Source organism: Ruditapes philippinarum, unplaced genomic scaffold (assembly GCF_026571515.1).
Source record: "Ruditapes philippinarum isolate M1 unplaced genomic scaffold, ASM2657151v2 ctg1239_1_1_1_1, whole genome shotgun sequence".
Taxonomy (NCBI): domain Eukaryota; kingdom Metazoa; phylum Mollusca; class Bivalvia; order Venerida; family Veneridae; genus Ruditapes; species Ruditapes philippinarum.
The window spans coordinates 452,296-466,781 of record NW_026866030.1 but is presented as its reverse complement, the minus strand read 5'-3'; the positions used below and the strand labels follow the sequence as shown (position 1 = coordinate 466,781).

The following is a 14,486-nucleotide window of genomic DNA, read 5'->3' as shown; positions in this document are numbered from 1 at the left end:
TTCCATTCACCCACATGCTGCAACGGCTATTTTTATTTTATTTTTATTTTAAGAAAAAATCCACTGATAACATATTGAACAAAACGAGCAAATACCAAGGCGACATTTGTTAATTTGAAGGAGAGTAATGTTTCACCAAGAATCGGTGGTAGGTCTTATTCAGTACAGTTTTATCTTTATAAATCAATGTACAGATTGAAATAACTTTTATTTTTTACAATACCTATTAATGTATACATGTATATTATTTCTGAAAAGAAAATTCCATTGAGAATTGTATCAGATGGAAAATTGTGTCCATATCTTACATACATTTCATCTAATATATAACTTTTTGACTTCCTCTCTTAAACGTTACCGTAGAGAATGATTTTGATTGAAAGCACGGCTGTTTGATTATGATGGGACCAAAACATAAAACAGTTATACAGCCTGGACAAATTTCAAATAATATTTCAATGATGCTTTAAAAGGCTTCGGAGGCATATTGGTCCGTAAATTGATACAGAAATACAAATTCTCCCAGTGATAGGAATGGTGATGACAGGCAAATCCCACCAGTATGAAGGCAGACCATTGAGCGCATCCATCTGACAATATACTACATTAACCACCACCATCAGAAGTTCGTCAATAGGAAAATAAACATTTAGAAGAGAAAATGACAGGATGGAAATCAAGACTTCACTTGAATTCATATTAATATGAACGACTATAAACGATTTATTTATAAAATATAATTTCATTTTTATTTTCACATGAAACTTTCATAATCATTAAAATGTTCTTTAAAGTATGGAACATTTTGAATAAAGTCTGGTCTTGTTATGGAGAACAGTAAAATATATGCTTATGTATGTGTAGGGTTACACAAGCTAAAAATTGCAAATTTGCGGAATGAATTCGTATTAATCCACAAACAATTTTAACTGCTATATCAATAAATTATCATCGAATTTCCATGTTTGTATTCGATTTCGGAAAGGCGAAGATGCAAACTAAATCTTGCGTTGTCGTATCTTATCCTTTCTAACAAGGCGAAGTCCTAACAGGTGGAAAGTTGACGCCATATAATATTATATATAAAACTGTATGATATTTTAATATATACACCATGTATAAAGTTACTTTCAGTTAATCGTGTATGTTTTTTATGCGAGTTAGATGATTGTTAAATGGCACATGAGACTTGCGCATATAAGTCACTGTCTAAAATACTTGCACTGTGCTGATCAAAGAAAATCGTTGTTTTTATGATAAAATAAATGGTAGTAAGGTGGTATTATAAAAATAAAGATGTTTTTTCTATTTACTTATAAGCATTCCACTGAAAGTATTCATCACGTGAATGTTCTCTCCATTTAAAACGTAACTGGATCTACTAGCTGTACATGTAACCCAAACCTTTTCTCCTGATTTCATTTTTATAACGGCTGAAACCGAACTGCAAGTATAAGGATCGTTGTCATAATTTATCGTTTTTGTAATGAATGTACCATTCAAGACTAGTCCAATAGGAGAAAATTTTGCCTTTGTAGTACAAACATGTACAGAAAAGAAAAAACTCCCGCAATAGGCGCTGTGAAGATTCCTGTTGTTTTGTCATATCCTGATCCCTCGTTTGTAATTATACTTTCAAATACTAGAACTTCTCGGATGGTATCAAGGACTAAATCCTTGAGACTGTGAACATGGAATGCTATACTTGGCAGTAAAACTGTTTCTGTAAATATAATAGAATTTGTTTAATTCATTAAATTTGCACATATAACACCATCTGCTCATCTTAAACTTCACTCCAATATCCCTTTCACAGTATTTTAATGGAAAGTCAGTTGATTCAGAAGTAACTATGGACGTATTTAAAATACGGTCAAAAATTCGTGTGTCATCTTTTCAATAGATATGTAAAGTCAAAAAGAATAACCAGAACAAAAAAGACCTAATGGTTTTTTTGAATGATTGATAAGATAGATATTTTTATTGAAACTGGTAACAGTATGACATCAGACGATTAAATGACCGTTTATCAGATGCCTTGTTCAATTCAGACAATAATGCATGAATAATTCATAACGAAACCTCAATTTTCATTACTTATTACAATAGTGAAAAAAATGGAATCCCTCAAGAACACCTAAAACAGCAAAATTAATTTAGAAATGTTGCATGCTCGGTAATATATTCTGTAATTGATTCTTAAGTTTCATTTGTAAATAAGACAGTTCAAAGAAAAGAACTTTATAAACCAGATTTACGCAAAAATTAGTTTTAAAAAACATTTCACTTAAATACTTAAGAGACTTACAAATATGCGATACTGGTATCTTCAAACAAGTATAAAATTATATTGATAAAATGCTTAATTCTATCACAAATTTATGAGCTTCCAAAAAAAAATCTTACAAAATATTTACATTTAGAATATAAAAAAGAGGAGATAACCTTTAAGCTTTGCCACAAAGCTGTCCATTTCGTTTCCAACTTTCATCGTGAGATTGATTTTCAGTTCGTCAAATATGTTTTCGAGTTGATCTAAGAAAACAACAACAAACATGTACAGTATGTAGTTAATTATTTGTCAGGATTGAGAAAACAGTCCATTTAACTATATCTTCAAGTGAAATCAGTTAAAAGGATTTACAGATAACTTGCGCACTCAGCTTGGATTTACAAATTTCTATATTGCTGTTATTTTACACTTTAATGATGTATTTACTCACTGACCTACATTTTGTATTCATAGAATGCTGCCTATTCTTTGGAAATTACCAGGATAAATATATTAAAATATTTTTGTTCCAATTACAAGGAATGTAAGGGGATATATTGATCTGAGATACTGTTAAAATGAGTATAGAAAATCTATGATATTTTTATTATGATTATGTTCCAATCTTAAACTCAGGAAAAAATATAGACAATTAAAAATAATGTATGACTTGAAGTTGGTTCTTACATGCAATAAAAAATATAAAATAACATTTTACATAGCATAATTATACTTGTTGATGATAAGAACAAAGATTATATATTTGAAACGATTACCTTAATTGTCATTGCATTAAATAGAAACATCTGGACGCTGTGGCGGTCGATAATGTTTGAGTAAGGATATCTGTTCTTATGCTAAAGCCAAACTTTAAAGTTGTTGAGTACTGTTTTTGATAAAAAAAAACATACCTTCCGTTTCCCCCTGTAGTGTTTTTATTTGTGCTGCAGTCTCTCCCGTTAGATTATCTTTGAAGCTCTCGAACTTATCGTGAATTCCCAACGCTGTATTCTTTATTTCCACAAGAGTATTCTTGACAGTTTCTTCTGTTTTCTTTATTTCGTTTTGCATTGTTTCTACTTTAATCTCTGTGCGTATCATTTTCTCGAGAAGTTTTTCCTCGTAAGAAAATTTGGAACAAACCGGTTCAGTAGCCACAGAAAAAACAGTCGCGTAAATCTGGAACAATGCAGAAATCGCAAAGTAAATGGTAAGAGACATTTTTACGTAAAGTGCGACCGTAAAGTACAGACTATAAAATGTTTAACAATTTGTGTTTATTAAAAGCTGATATTTTCTTGTACAAGCACTTGAATAAGAATAGAAAAGGATATATTGAAAAAGTAACACTGTTTTTTGGTATAAGATAACCAAGAGAAAAGAAGACAAAAAATACTTAAAGTGCAGATTGAGTTGATACAACTTATGTTTATGTAGGAGTGGCCCCTAAAAAGAGCTATTCAACAAATTTTAATAATTTGAAAAGAAGATTTATTAAGGCCACCTTAATTATAAATAATATTGTATGATAATTCCTGTGTGTGTTTTTTGTGTTTTTTTTGTGTTTTCTTTTTTTTTTTTTTTTTTTTTTGAAAAACAAAAAATGAAAAATAACTGTTGCTAAAGTGTTTAAATCTGTTGATGCAAGTCATGACTCTCCGACAGTCAATGTAAAGTTATAAATGCAGCTTCTTTTAATGTTCGACTAAAAGGTTCTATTTTCTCAATATTTCGGTCTAATCGATCGAAATTTGTTGTGAAACATACGTACTTGATCTTGATGCAAAGTTACGGACAATAGTCAAACGATAGCGTGTGCAGATGTGTGCGCTTTGAATATTTATTGACATTTCTCGTGATTTGTCGCATTTGGTTACAAGATATTTCATAAATTATGATTAATGTGGTTTATTAATGGTAAATATCATTTGTTTTTATTGTTTGTCTTATTAGGTGAAAGTTTAACAGTCATTTTACTGTAAAATAGATTTTGCTGGGACCGAACAGTGAGTTCGAGCTAATCTTAATGTAAAGTGATTGTCATCACTTTTTTATCTTTCCTTCCCCTAATATTCATTTTATTACTTTTTAAAAATATCTTGCCCTATAAGCATTTGACCGACTAAAATTCAAAACCAAAGTCCAGAAATGAAGAGCTCTTGACTAACAAAGAAGAACACTTTCTTCAAATAATGAACAATGACTTTTGAAGTACACTTTCATTGTCATTTTCTAGTGGTTTGTTTTCAGCATTGGTACTTCAAATGGCCGGGTCAGTGTTTCATTGTTTCATCGTTCTATTTTGTATCATCAAATTACGCTTGTGTTATAGGGTGAAAAAGACCATGAACATTGCATTTCTATCTATAACAGACATTGACTGTCAATGGCGCATCAACAAAAGTTGAATCTCAAAATACGTATGCAAAACGTTTATCCGCGAAAACATGACTCTAAAATTTAAACATGTTTGCCAACAAAACAATACCATGTCATTGATAACAGTTATGATAAACGAAAAAAACAATGAATAAACCTATCGTGGAAAGTCTTTTTCTTTGTCTTACTTGTTAATACTTACCTAAAAAGAAAAGAATATTTTGTTTATTCATTGCCTTTATTCTTTCTTATTAAAACATGGCGGAGACTGCGCCAAATTACCGCAAAGAATAATTAACGCAAAGAACGCTCAACATTTTTTTTTAGGGTTGCCTTAAATACCCTCACAGATATACGGGTGTCGAGGTGAATAGATTTAAGTGTTTTTCTAACCAAACCAGATCATGTTGTTTTAAAAGTAGGCCTACATTATTTATATACTTGTTTAAAAATCAACTTGATAACTTTATACATGTAATGTATTTAAATAGATAGCTTTATACATGCAATGTCAGAAAGTGAAAGCACGTGTGCCCAGTTTCGGTACGATTGTTTTTTCATGCTTTCAGTACTTTGCCATGTTTGGCAATCTTTAAGTTTTCTATTTTGACTTCTTTAGGAACTTACTGCAAAAGTTTTATGAGTTTAAGGGAGGAAAACTTGTTTCAGCCAGCTTTAACATAAGTTAACATATACATGTCTAAAGGTCTGTCTGACATTTCTTTCCAATAATATATTATAGACAGACATTAACAAATGTCAACGCAATGATAGAAAACACAATTATCTATATGTTCAGTGAAACATTCATTCATTGACATTTATAAGACAAAATCCTTCCCAAATAATAAAGCCATTTTCTTCTGTTCGTTTTATCAGATTGATTTCACTGTTCTGTCTGAACATTTTGGATACCATTCGACAGCATTTTTTTTAATAGTATTGCCAGCAATACAGAAGACCCCTATTAATTAGAATCCCATAAAAAGTATTTCAGTGACATACTTCATTGTGACTAGTGATGTTCCGATTGTCACAAGTCGCCGATAATCATTTACTGTTATGTAAAGCGACAATAATCGATTTACAAAAAAATTGTTCCGCGACGTCGTCGAAAATGCTTACTGCAGTAAAGTATCAAAGGGAATTAATTCTGACGTTAATTTTCTTTAAAGAACACCTCACCGATCTCAAAAAATCATCTCAGAGACAATTTGGAGTTGAACAGGATCAATACGTGAATGTAATCAATAGTAATATAATGTGATTTGAATGTTATTTGACATCCATTGAAAAATAAAATCTATTTCGTAAAATTATGACTATATAAGGTTAAAACTATGTTGAAAAGTGGAAAATGAAGTTCATGTTACTGAATGTTATCAAGTGCCTTGGGAAGATTGGGAAGAAATGATACTTCCCTATTTCTTTTTAACGCGACTTTATTCAAAAAGTTATCGATTATGTCCCATCCGACTTAACCGATGATCGAATGGGACAAATTTCATCCGATTTCCATCACTAATTGTGACCCTTCAATTATTACATTTTGGAAGACATGTATGAGCTTTTTAGTTCAAAGGTTAATCTGCAGGATTTGTCTATATTAACATAATATGTTAAGTTTCCCTGCCTAATAATAAAATAATGTTTATACAGTGGATGGTGTAGTTCCTATGTCAAACATATATGAAAAAGAATACATACGAATGGGTTCTAGTCTCACTAGGTGTTTCCAGTAAAACGGTAACACATTAAAAAGAAATCGGTTTTAAACATACCGATGCCAGCAAAAAATAAACTAGACGACATATTGATTCACCGCCATTGTCCACTGCCGATGCAATGGACCCACTGCTTCTTGGTGTTTTTTATATTTGTCATTTGGTTTGACGTACTAATTCATTTAAGTTTGATTGTGTTGAAAGCAATAAGCTTATTGAAACACTCTCGAATCCGTTCCTGGAACCAACATGTACTAAGCAATGAATGTAAAGTTTCCTGTTCGCAGAAACAGCGGCTTGCCCTTGACGGGGTTGTAAACCCACACTGTCAACAATCCTTATAGGTATCCCTAGATTACTAGACCGACGCGTTTACCACTCGGCCGCGCCCCCACTTGTAGTCATTTGCGTATATTTCTGTTGAAAGTTTCCCAAATTATCTTTTAAAAAAATATAAATTTTATGTTTTATGCTTCAAGACCTCAGTAGAGTTCTTGTTATTGCATTGAATTGAAATATATTTCAAATGGAAAACAACATATGTAATATTAAGGCAAATGGCGTGATAAAAACGTTGACTTTATATGGTAATCAAACACATATTTTATCTAGTTCATACTTTACTTTTACTAGTCATTTTTGTTTAAAGTCATTTTTATGATTTTTGCAGCAGACGTTATGAAATTTTCGTCAAGTTACATTATGACGTTTTAGAGCTGATCTTTAAAATGTAATTCTGTAAAGCATCGTGAATTGTGATAAATTTCTATAATAACAAATTGCATATTTATTTTAATTTCTTTCGGTGATGAGGTTCATTTTACTTATAACGGGGTGTATTTTTGACGAATATTTACGGTGTGTATTGTTGACGAATATTTACGATATTTTCTTTTCATCTATATGCACCACATTTTGATATTTGTTAGGTCCAGCTATAATAAGGATACTATTTGTGGCTACAACTTGCATATTCCTTTAAATTGGAAATTGGAAGTAATTCCCTATATTCCTACACCCCACCCACCCCTACGCACCCGCTTTTGATAACAAATTTGATTATTGCTTTACTCGTACCTCAGGACTCAGGACATTCCTTAACACCATTACACCATATAATGTTTCCCTGATCATAAATCATTATGTAAGAATCAGAACTAAAGCTTCATGCTGTCTATGATTCTGAGCTATGTTGCAATGTGCTTTTTAAATGGCATCAAAGGTATGTAAGAAAAGGAAACTCAAATGCGTCAACGGAGTAAAGAAAAAACAACATTTTCTGAAACTTTTAATCTTTAAAAATAAAATATTTTTAGGTAAGGTGTGATTGTCCATCTGTTTCGTCCGATTGAAAGGCTGGTCAATAACGATTTCACATTCCATTCTCGCACATGTTGCAACAGCTATTTTTTTTTTTTTGGAGAAGAACAAAATAACCACTGATAACATATTGAACAAAACGAGCACATACCAAGGCAACGTTTGTTAATTCGAAGGAGAGTAATGTTTCACCAAGAATCGGCGGTACGTCTTATTCAGTAATAGTTTCATCTTTATAGATCAATGTACAGATTGAAATAACCTTTATTTTACAATACCTATTTAATATATACATGTATTTTATTTCTGAAAAGAAAATTCCATCGAGAATGGTATATGACGGAAAATTGTGTGCAAAGCTTACATACATTTCATCTAATAATAATTTCTTGACTTCCTGTGATTTTCTATTTTGATTGAAAGCAAGGCTGTTGATAATGATGGACCAGTGCATAAAGTAGTTATACTCGTATGATATTTCTATGATGCTTATAAATTCATCGGAGGCAAAAGTGGTATAAAAATACAAGTTCTCCCAGCGCTGGGAATGTTAATGAGAGACCAATCCCACCAGTATAAAGTCTGGCCAGCATGCGCACTCAATCCATCCGACTAGAGAGAAAAATAGTCGTATAGATCTACTACATTAACATGAATATAAATTTAGAAGAGTAAATGACTCAATGGAAACCAATCTATTGTCATAAGTACAGAAACAAAAAACATGTTATAGATGATAATTATTAAAACAATATTTGAATGGCGAAAATGCAAGGCAATGTTATTCAAATAAAGTTGTTTGACTATTTACTTATAAGCATTCCACTGAACGTATTCGTGATGTAAATGTTCTCTCCACTTAAAACGAAACCGGTGTCATAATTTGTACTTGCCACCCAAACCTGCCCTCCTGATTTTATTTTAACTATAGCCGATACCGAGCCGCAAGTATAAGTATCTTTGTCGAAATTTATCGATCTCGCAACAAATGTACTATCCAAGACTAGTCCAATAGGAGAATATTTGCTGTTTGCAGTACAGACATGTACAGTAAAGAAATAAGTTCCCTCTATTGGTGCTGTGAATATACCTGTTGACTTGTCATATCCTGATCCCTCGTTTGTAATTATACTTTCAAATACTAGCACTTCGTTGTTGGTATCAAGGACCAAGTCATTGACATTGTGAACATGGAATGCTACACTTGGTTGTATAATTGATTCTGTAAATACAAAATTACTTCCATTTTTAGTTTATATGGTATACTAAAAAGGATCAAATCAAACTCAGTTGAATTATTTTTATAAAAATAAACCAAACATTATGTAAAATTTCCAGATTTTCATAGAATTTTAACCTAAAACATAAAAGACGCAAGCATAATGTTCTCGAGTTGCTTTCATGTATCTAATTTAAATGTTCGTTTATTTTTGAGTTACCATTCATAGACCAAAAAACAATACTGTAATAACGAAATACTTATTTAAAGCATTGTAAATAAAAAAAGATGAACTACGAAAATCGGGTTAATTCATTTGATGTTCAGTATTTGATCATTATCACCATCATTACATCATTATCATAATCTCAGTAATTATCATCAGAACATCATCAGGATCATGCAATTATTACCATCAACAACATCAGTACATCATAATCATTATCAACATCATCATTATCATTCAATAATCACCATCATCAGTAGAACATCGACATCTGTACGTCATCATTTTCATCACCAGTACATCTTTATCATCATCATCACCATCAACAACAACAACAACAACAATACTCTTTATAATCATCATCATCATTAGCAGCAGCATCAATGCATCTACGTTAGTATCATCACCAACATTACTATCACTGTCTATACATCATAATCATCACCGTTATCAGCACATCATCAAAATCGCCAAAAGGACATCATCATCAACAACAACAACAACAACATTACTATCATTGTCAAGACATCATCATCATCATTATCATGACCAGACCATCATTGTCAACATCATTGTTATCAATATCATTACAACAAAACATCAAATAATAATAATAATCATCAGTACATCATCACAATTATCATCATCATCATCAATATTACTGGTACCGTCTGGCGTCATCAAAATAATCATCACAAGTAAATCATCAACATCATAATCATGTTATCACCCTCTTTTATACAATAAAAACAGTATTACGAAAATCGGATTAATTCATTTGATGATAAGTTTTTGATACCTTCATGACGGAAGATATCAGTAAATAAAACTACATTGGCACTATTTAAAAATAAACACCTTTAAGATTGGACAAAATATCCCTTTCTGTCTCCATTTTCACAGTGATATTGTTTGTCAATTCTTCCAATTGATTTGCGAATTGCTCTGAAAAAATATTATCATCAATGATTTATTTACCGAAACGTTAATATTAGAAATAAATTTAACAATTACATCTTGCATCTTTATTAGGGTGGCGCCGTTACGCAACAAATATAGCTCTCCAGGGATCTTTTTTCGTCGACATGTTACAACGAATACGAAATCGTATAGAGCTCCCAACAAAGAGTATACGTCAATATGCACCTTTTTGAAGGATAGGGCTCTCAAAGTATAAGCATGCAATAAATAGTCTTGGCATCATTACCAGTTACATCATCGAAATAATAATTATTAGTATATCATCATCATAATGGTTCATCATCATCACCATCATCAATTTGACATGATTAAAAACACTTATTTGCTATAAAATGGCCTTCTATTTGAGGAAGTCAAGTTAAACATTGTTTTCGATGTGATTCCCAATAAAAATTACGTGAAATATAAGTCTTATCAAAAAATTATTAAAAAACAGTGTAGCGATTATCGAATTTATTCATTTATGTTCAGTATTTGATACTTTCATGACGGAATCTATCAGTAAAAAACTACATTGAAAATAATAAAAAAATACCTTTAAGTTTGGCCAAAATATCGCTTTCGTTCTCCATTTTCACCGTGATATTGTTTGTCAATTCTTCAAATTGGTTTGCGATTCGCTCTGAAAAAAAAATTACATCCATCAATGATTTATTTATCAGACATAAATAATTATTTACATATCGGATCTTCATCAGGGTAGCGCTGTTACGCAACATATATAAATCGTTTGTTAGGTTTTGAAGAGATATATATGTCTACACCGAAACAGATAAGCTCACCGGAGAGCTATATACGTCGAGAGCTATATGCGGTGTCATAGGGCATAAATTGGATTATTATTAGTTATTTTCACATTTCGCCTTTCTAAGAATATGGCTTATACATATACTTTTAACCATAATTCAGTATCGGCATAGTTTCACTTCTCACCATTTACACTTTCATTTCAATTTATAACATTTATATAGCAATTAACAATGCTCAAAGAAATGATTATTAGTAAGAACAAGTATATGAAAATAAGTACAAATGTACATGTAAGTTATATTCATTCATTATTCATTCATAAGTCATTGTTAACCTAATCAATGTCATGATTGATCCGGTATTTAGAGTAAAATCTTAAGTAAACATTAGCAATATATTTTTATATCTTTTTGCACAAATATAAAAAGCAGTATTTTTCTTACAACAAAAGGACTTACCTTCCTTTGCTTGCATTTGTACATTTTTTGTCGTGAGATCATTGCTGAAGCCCTTGAACTTATCTTGAATATCCAAAGCTGTCTTTTTTATTTCCACAAGCGTATTCAAGACAGTTTCTTCTGTTTTCTTTATTTCGTTCTGCATTGTTTCTACTTTAATCTCCGTGCGTATCATTTTTTCAAGAAGCTTTTCCTCGTAAGAAAATTTGGAGCATACCGGTTCAGTAGCCATAGAAAAATGAGCTGCAAACAGTTGAATTAAGGCAGAAAACGCAAAGAACATAGTGAGTGCCATTATGTCGCTGACTGTATGGAACCTTTCGCATACTACCAAATGATGGTGACGTTACATTTATATACAACACAACTGCTAAAATAGGGGAAAAAATAGGGATATTTAAAAAAGTTGTGAAGTGATGTTATGAAGGTGTTGAAAATTTATATTCGGATATTCATTCTTTATAAGCTACTGAAAGCTTAGTAATTCCTTTAAAGAATAGTAAAACACAAGATGCGACAAAAATTGTTTCATACTCTTCATTGGATCTCCATCTCTAAAATTTAATTAGGAAGCATTCGCAATTTTAACATACATTGTATAAGTGACATTGGCAGGCTGACTGTATGAATGACATCACTACATCCACAAAAATTCAGCTGAAAGACTTCGAAAAAAAGTTTGGAACTAGAATATCTTTATTGGATATTCCTACATGGATCAGAAGCAAATGGCAGAAGGCAACATCCGCCGAAAATCGTATGTTGTACAGCCTTAACATTATGCAAAAGAGAAGTTTATGCTTTTATATCATGCACTCATCACTGTATGGTAGACTGGATGTAGGCAGAGTTCGACTGATTTTATAGAAACGAAGGACGAAATATAATAATCATACTTCGATTGAACTTTCTGGGTATATAAATTATGCGTATTAAGTTGCTTCATAGAAAATTAAAACTATTTAAGTCAATAAATAACCCAAATTTCAATTGATTTTTAATTCTTATCTGCAAATAATTGAAGCTTGTTTCAAGGTATCTCTAAAACAGGATAAACAAGGATCCCTAAAGAACGTCCAAAACAACAACATTGAAAATAGTGCAGGCTGGGTTTGATTGAGCTTGTTCATGGATGGTACTGTTAAATGTTACCGTCCACCCGCCTTGCACCGGCTTCAGCAGAGTTCAACATTTAAACACAAAAATTCACCCTTGTCTGATTTTTAATGTAGTTCATAAATGCATCAATCTTTATTCTGCATTGCCAACATAGCTACATACGTTGATTTTCTGACTCTCATATCAAATTCATTCAAAAGATTGAGGACAAATCTGGACGGCAGGTTCTGAATGGGGTAATGTGTTGGTTTTTTTCCAGACTATACCGAAAACATCCGGCTACACGAGCCTAGGCGTTTCAATGTTGTTTTGTTATACATTGGAGACTGCAACGGGGTGAAAATCTCATAGGCAGTCTATGTCCAATGTTTCAAAGTTAACGATGACTTTTGTACAGGTCCACTCGCGAAATATCCTAACAGTAGACGCTTAGTTTCAGACAAGGAAATTTTCACTCCGGATGCGTTTATTTTCCCTGTTCTATTATTGTTATTATATCTATTTGTGAAACTTAGAGGAAAACAATAACAACGTGATTTCTTTAAAATGAAAGTTAACAAAAAACAATTACATTTGCTTATTCAGCTTCTCGTGGATATTAGACATTGAACTATAAGACTATTGTCACAGCAGAATTATCAAACTGAGGACATATTTCAACAGACCATCAGCAAAAGTGGTCATAATGGAAAGACAGAAAGAAAGGAGTCTATTTTTTACACGTCACCTATTAACTACTCTCCTTTAGTTGCAATACTTTTAACGCAAAGCTGTCGGTAGTCGACACGTGTCTCTTTTTTGTTTATCTGTAAATATATTCTAAAGATTTGAGAAAATAGATACGCATTTTAATATATTATCCAGGGCGAATGTTAAAGAGAGATTCACTTGATTAAATACAAATGTTCATTTTTCTAACGATTACTTTTGATTTACCAACTAAATACCATTTTCTTAACATTAGGCGTAAAGAAAGCCAATCTAACTGTTCATAAATATATTTTTGTTCAGAAGCACGACGACATTGTAATTTTAAGTCGACAAGTTAGTTTAATTTGTTACTTATTTGAAACTCGATTCCTAATTCTGTAATTAACCCTTTACATATGATATGAAATGGCTGTGACACGATTAGGGCTCGGACCAATATTCTATGGTTTGAGAGGCAAGGCACCTTATCCACTATGGCAACACTCCTCTAACATATTGATCTTCATTTTTGATAAATCATTTTACTTTAGCAAACTAGTACCCTAAAAAGTAGTTAAAACGATTTAAATTCTGAAAAATATTGGTGTCTGAATATTAAGATATTTTGAAATGTATATTGACATGTTTATTAGTCCAACAGTTTGGGAATCATAACTTTTGACGTTTTCTCGAAGTTCTCTTCCCTTTGTCAAAAAGCAAAAATTTGATGCAATAAGGAAACTTAAATAAAGGATATTGAATGAATGTAAGCTCAATACTGAAATTATTGAACGAGTTGAATAAAATATTATTTTATTCAACGAATCAGTAAGAACAAACTCGAATATAATAATATTTTTATCACATACCCAAAATGAAGACTGAAGTAAAGACACACACGCGCACGCACGCACGCGCGCGTACACAGACCCGCAAATATGTAACGCAAACATTTATCGCGTCCTTAAACTAGGTGTGTGTAACGCAATGACGTCACGTCAAAATAAATGCACGGCTGTGAGGCGACACGGTTATTTGATAAAATTCTTTCAGTAATTTTTATCGTATTATTTATTAAAACAACAACAGAATTTGCATCCTTAAAATTGTTTGAATCAACAAAATTATCGTACCTATGATATTGAAATTGTATCCTTCCTTCAAAACAAACAACAACAGAATTCGGATCATTAATATTGTTTGATTAAACGAAATGATCGTACCTATAATATTGAAATTGTGAGATTCTGTTTAAATGTTAAGAATATATTAAAGCTGCAGGCGCCATGATCCATTGTTATGTATGTTCATAAAAAATTTGAAAAATGTATTTGAAAGATGAACATTG

The 14,486-nt window shown here is 31.6% G+C and overlaps 2 protein-coding genes across 3 annotated transcripts in view; both read right to left on the bottom strand.

The window, feature by feature from the left end:
• Positions 1-1,505: 1,505 nt before the first annotated feature.
• LOC132731062 (uncharacterized) lies at positions 1,506-3,511 on the bottom strand. Its single transcript, XM_060717171.1, has 3 exons — positions 3,184-3,511; positions 2,446-2,535; positions 1,506-1,723 (listed from the first exon to the last, which is right to left on the bottom strand). The coding sequence occupies exons 1-3, from the start codon at positions 3,491-3,493 to the stop codon at positions 1,506-1,508; spliced, it is 618 nt and encodes a 205-aa protein (XP_060573154.1). The 5' UTR covers positions 3,494-3,511.
• Positions 3,512-7,735: 4,224 nt separating this feature from the next.
• The window catches only part of LOC132731053 (complement C1q-like protein 2), a 44,133-nt gene continuing 37,382 nt past the window's right edge, over positions 7,736-14,486 (bottom strand). The window contains exons 1-4 of one of the 2 annotated variants that reach the window (XM_060717160.1): positions 11,330-11,768; positions 10,657-10,743; positions 9,999-10,085; positions 7,736-8,917 (exon numbers count right to left, since the gene is read on the bottom strand). In XM_060717160.1, coding sequence (XP_060573143.1) covers positions 8,499-8,917; positions 9,999-10,085; positions 10,657-10,743; positions 11,330-11,624 — 888 coding nt within the window. In that variant the 5' untranslated portion in view covers positions 11,625-11,768 and the 3' untranslated portion in view covers positions 7,736-8,498. Of the gene's footprint in view, positions 8,918-9,998; positions 10,086-10,656; positions 10,744-11,329; positions 11,769-14,486 lie in introns of those variants that run through there. The other variant, XM_060717163.1, reaches the window with a different exon arrangement.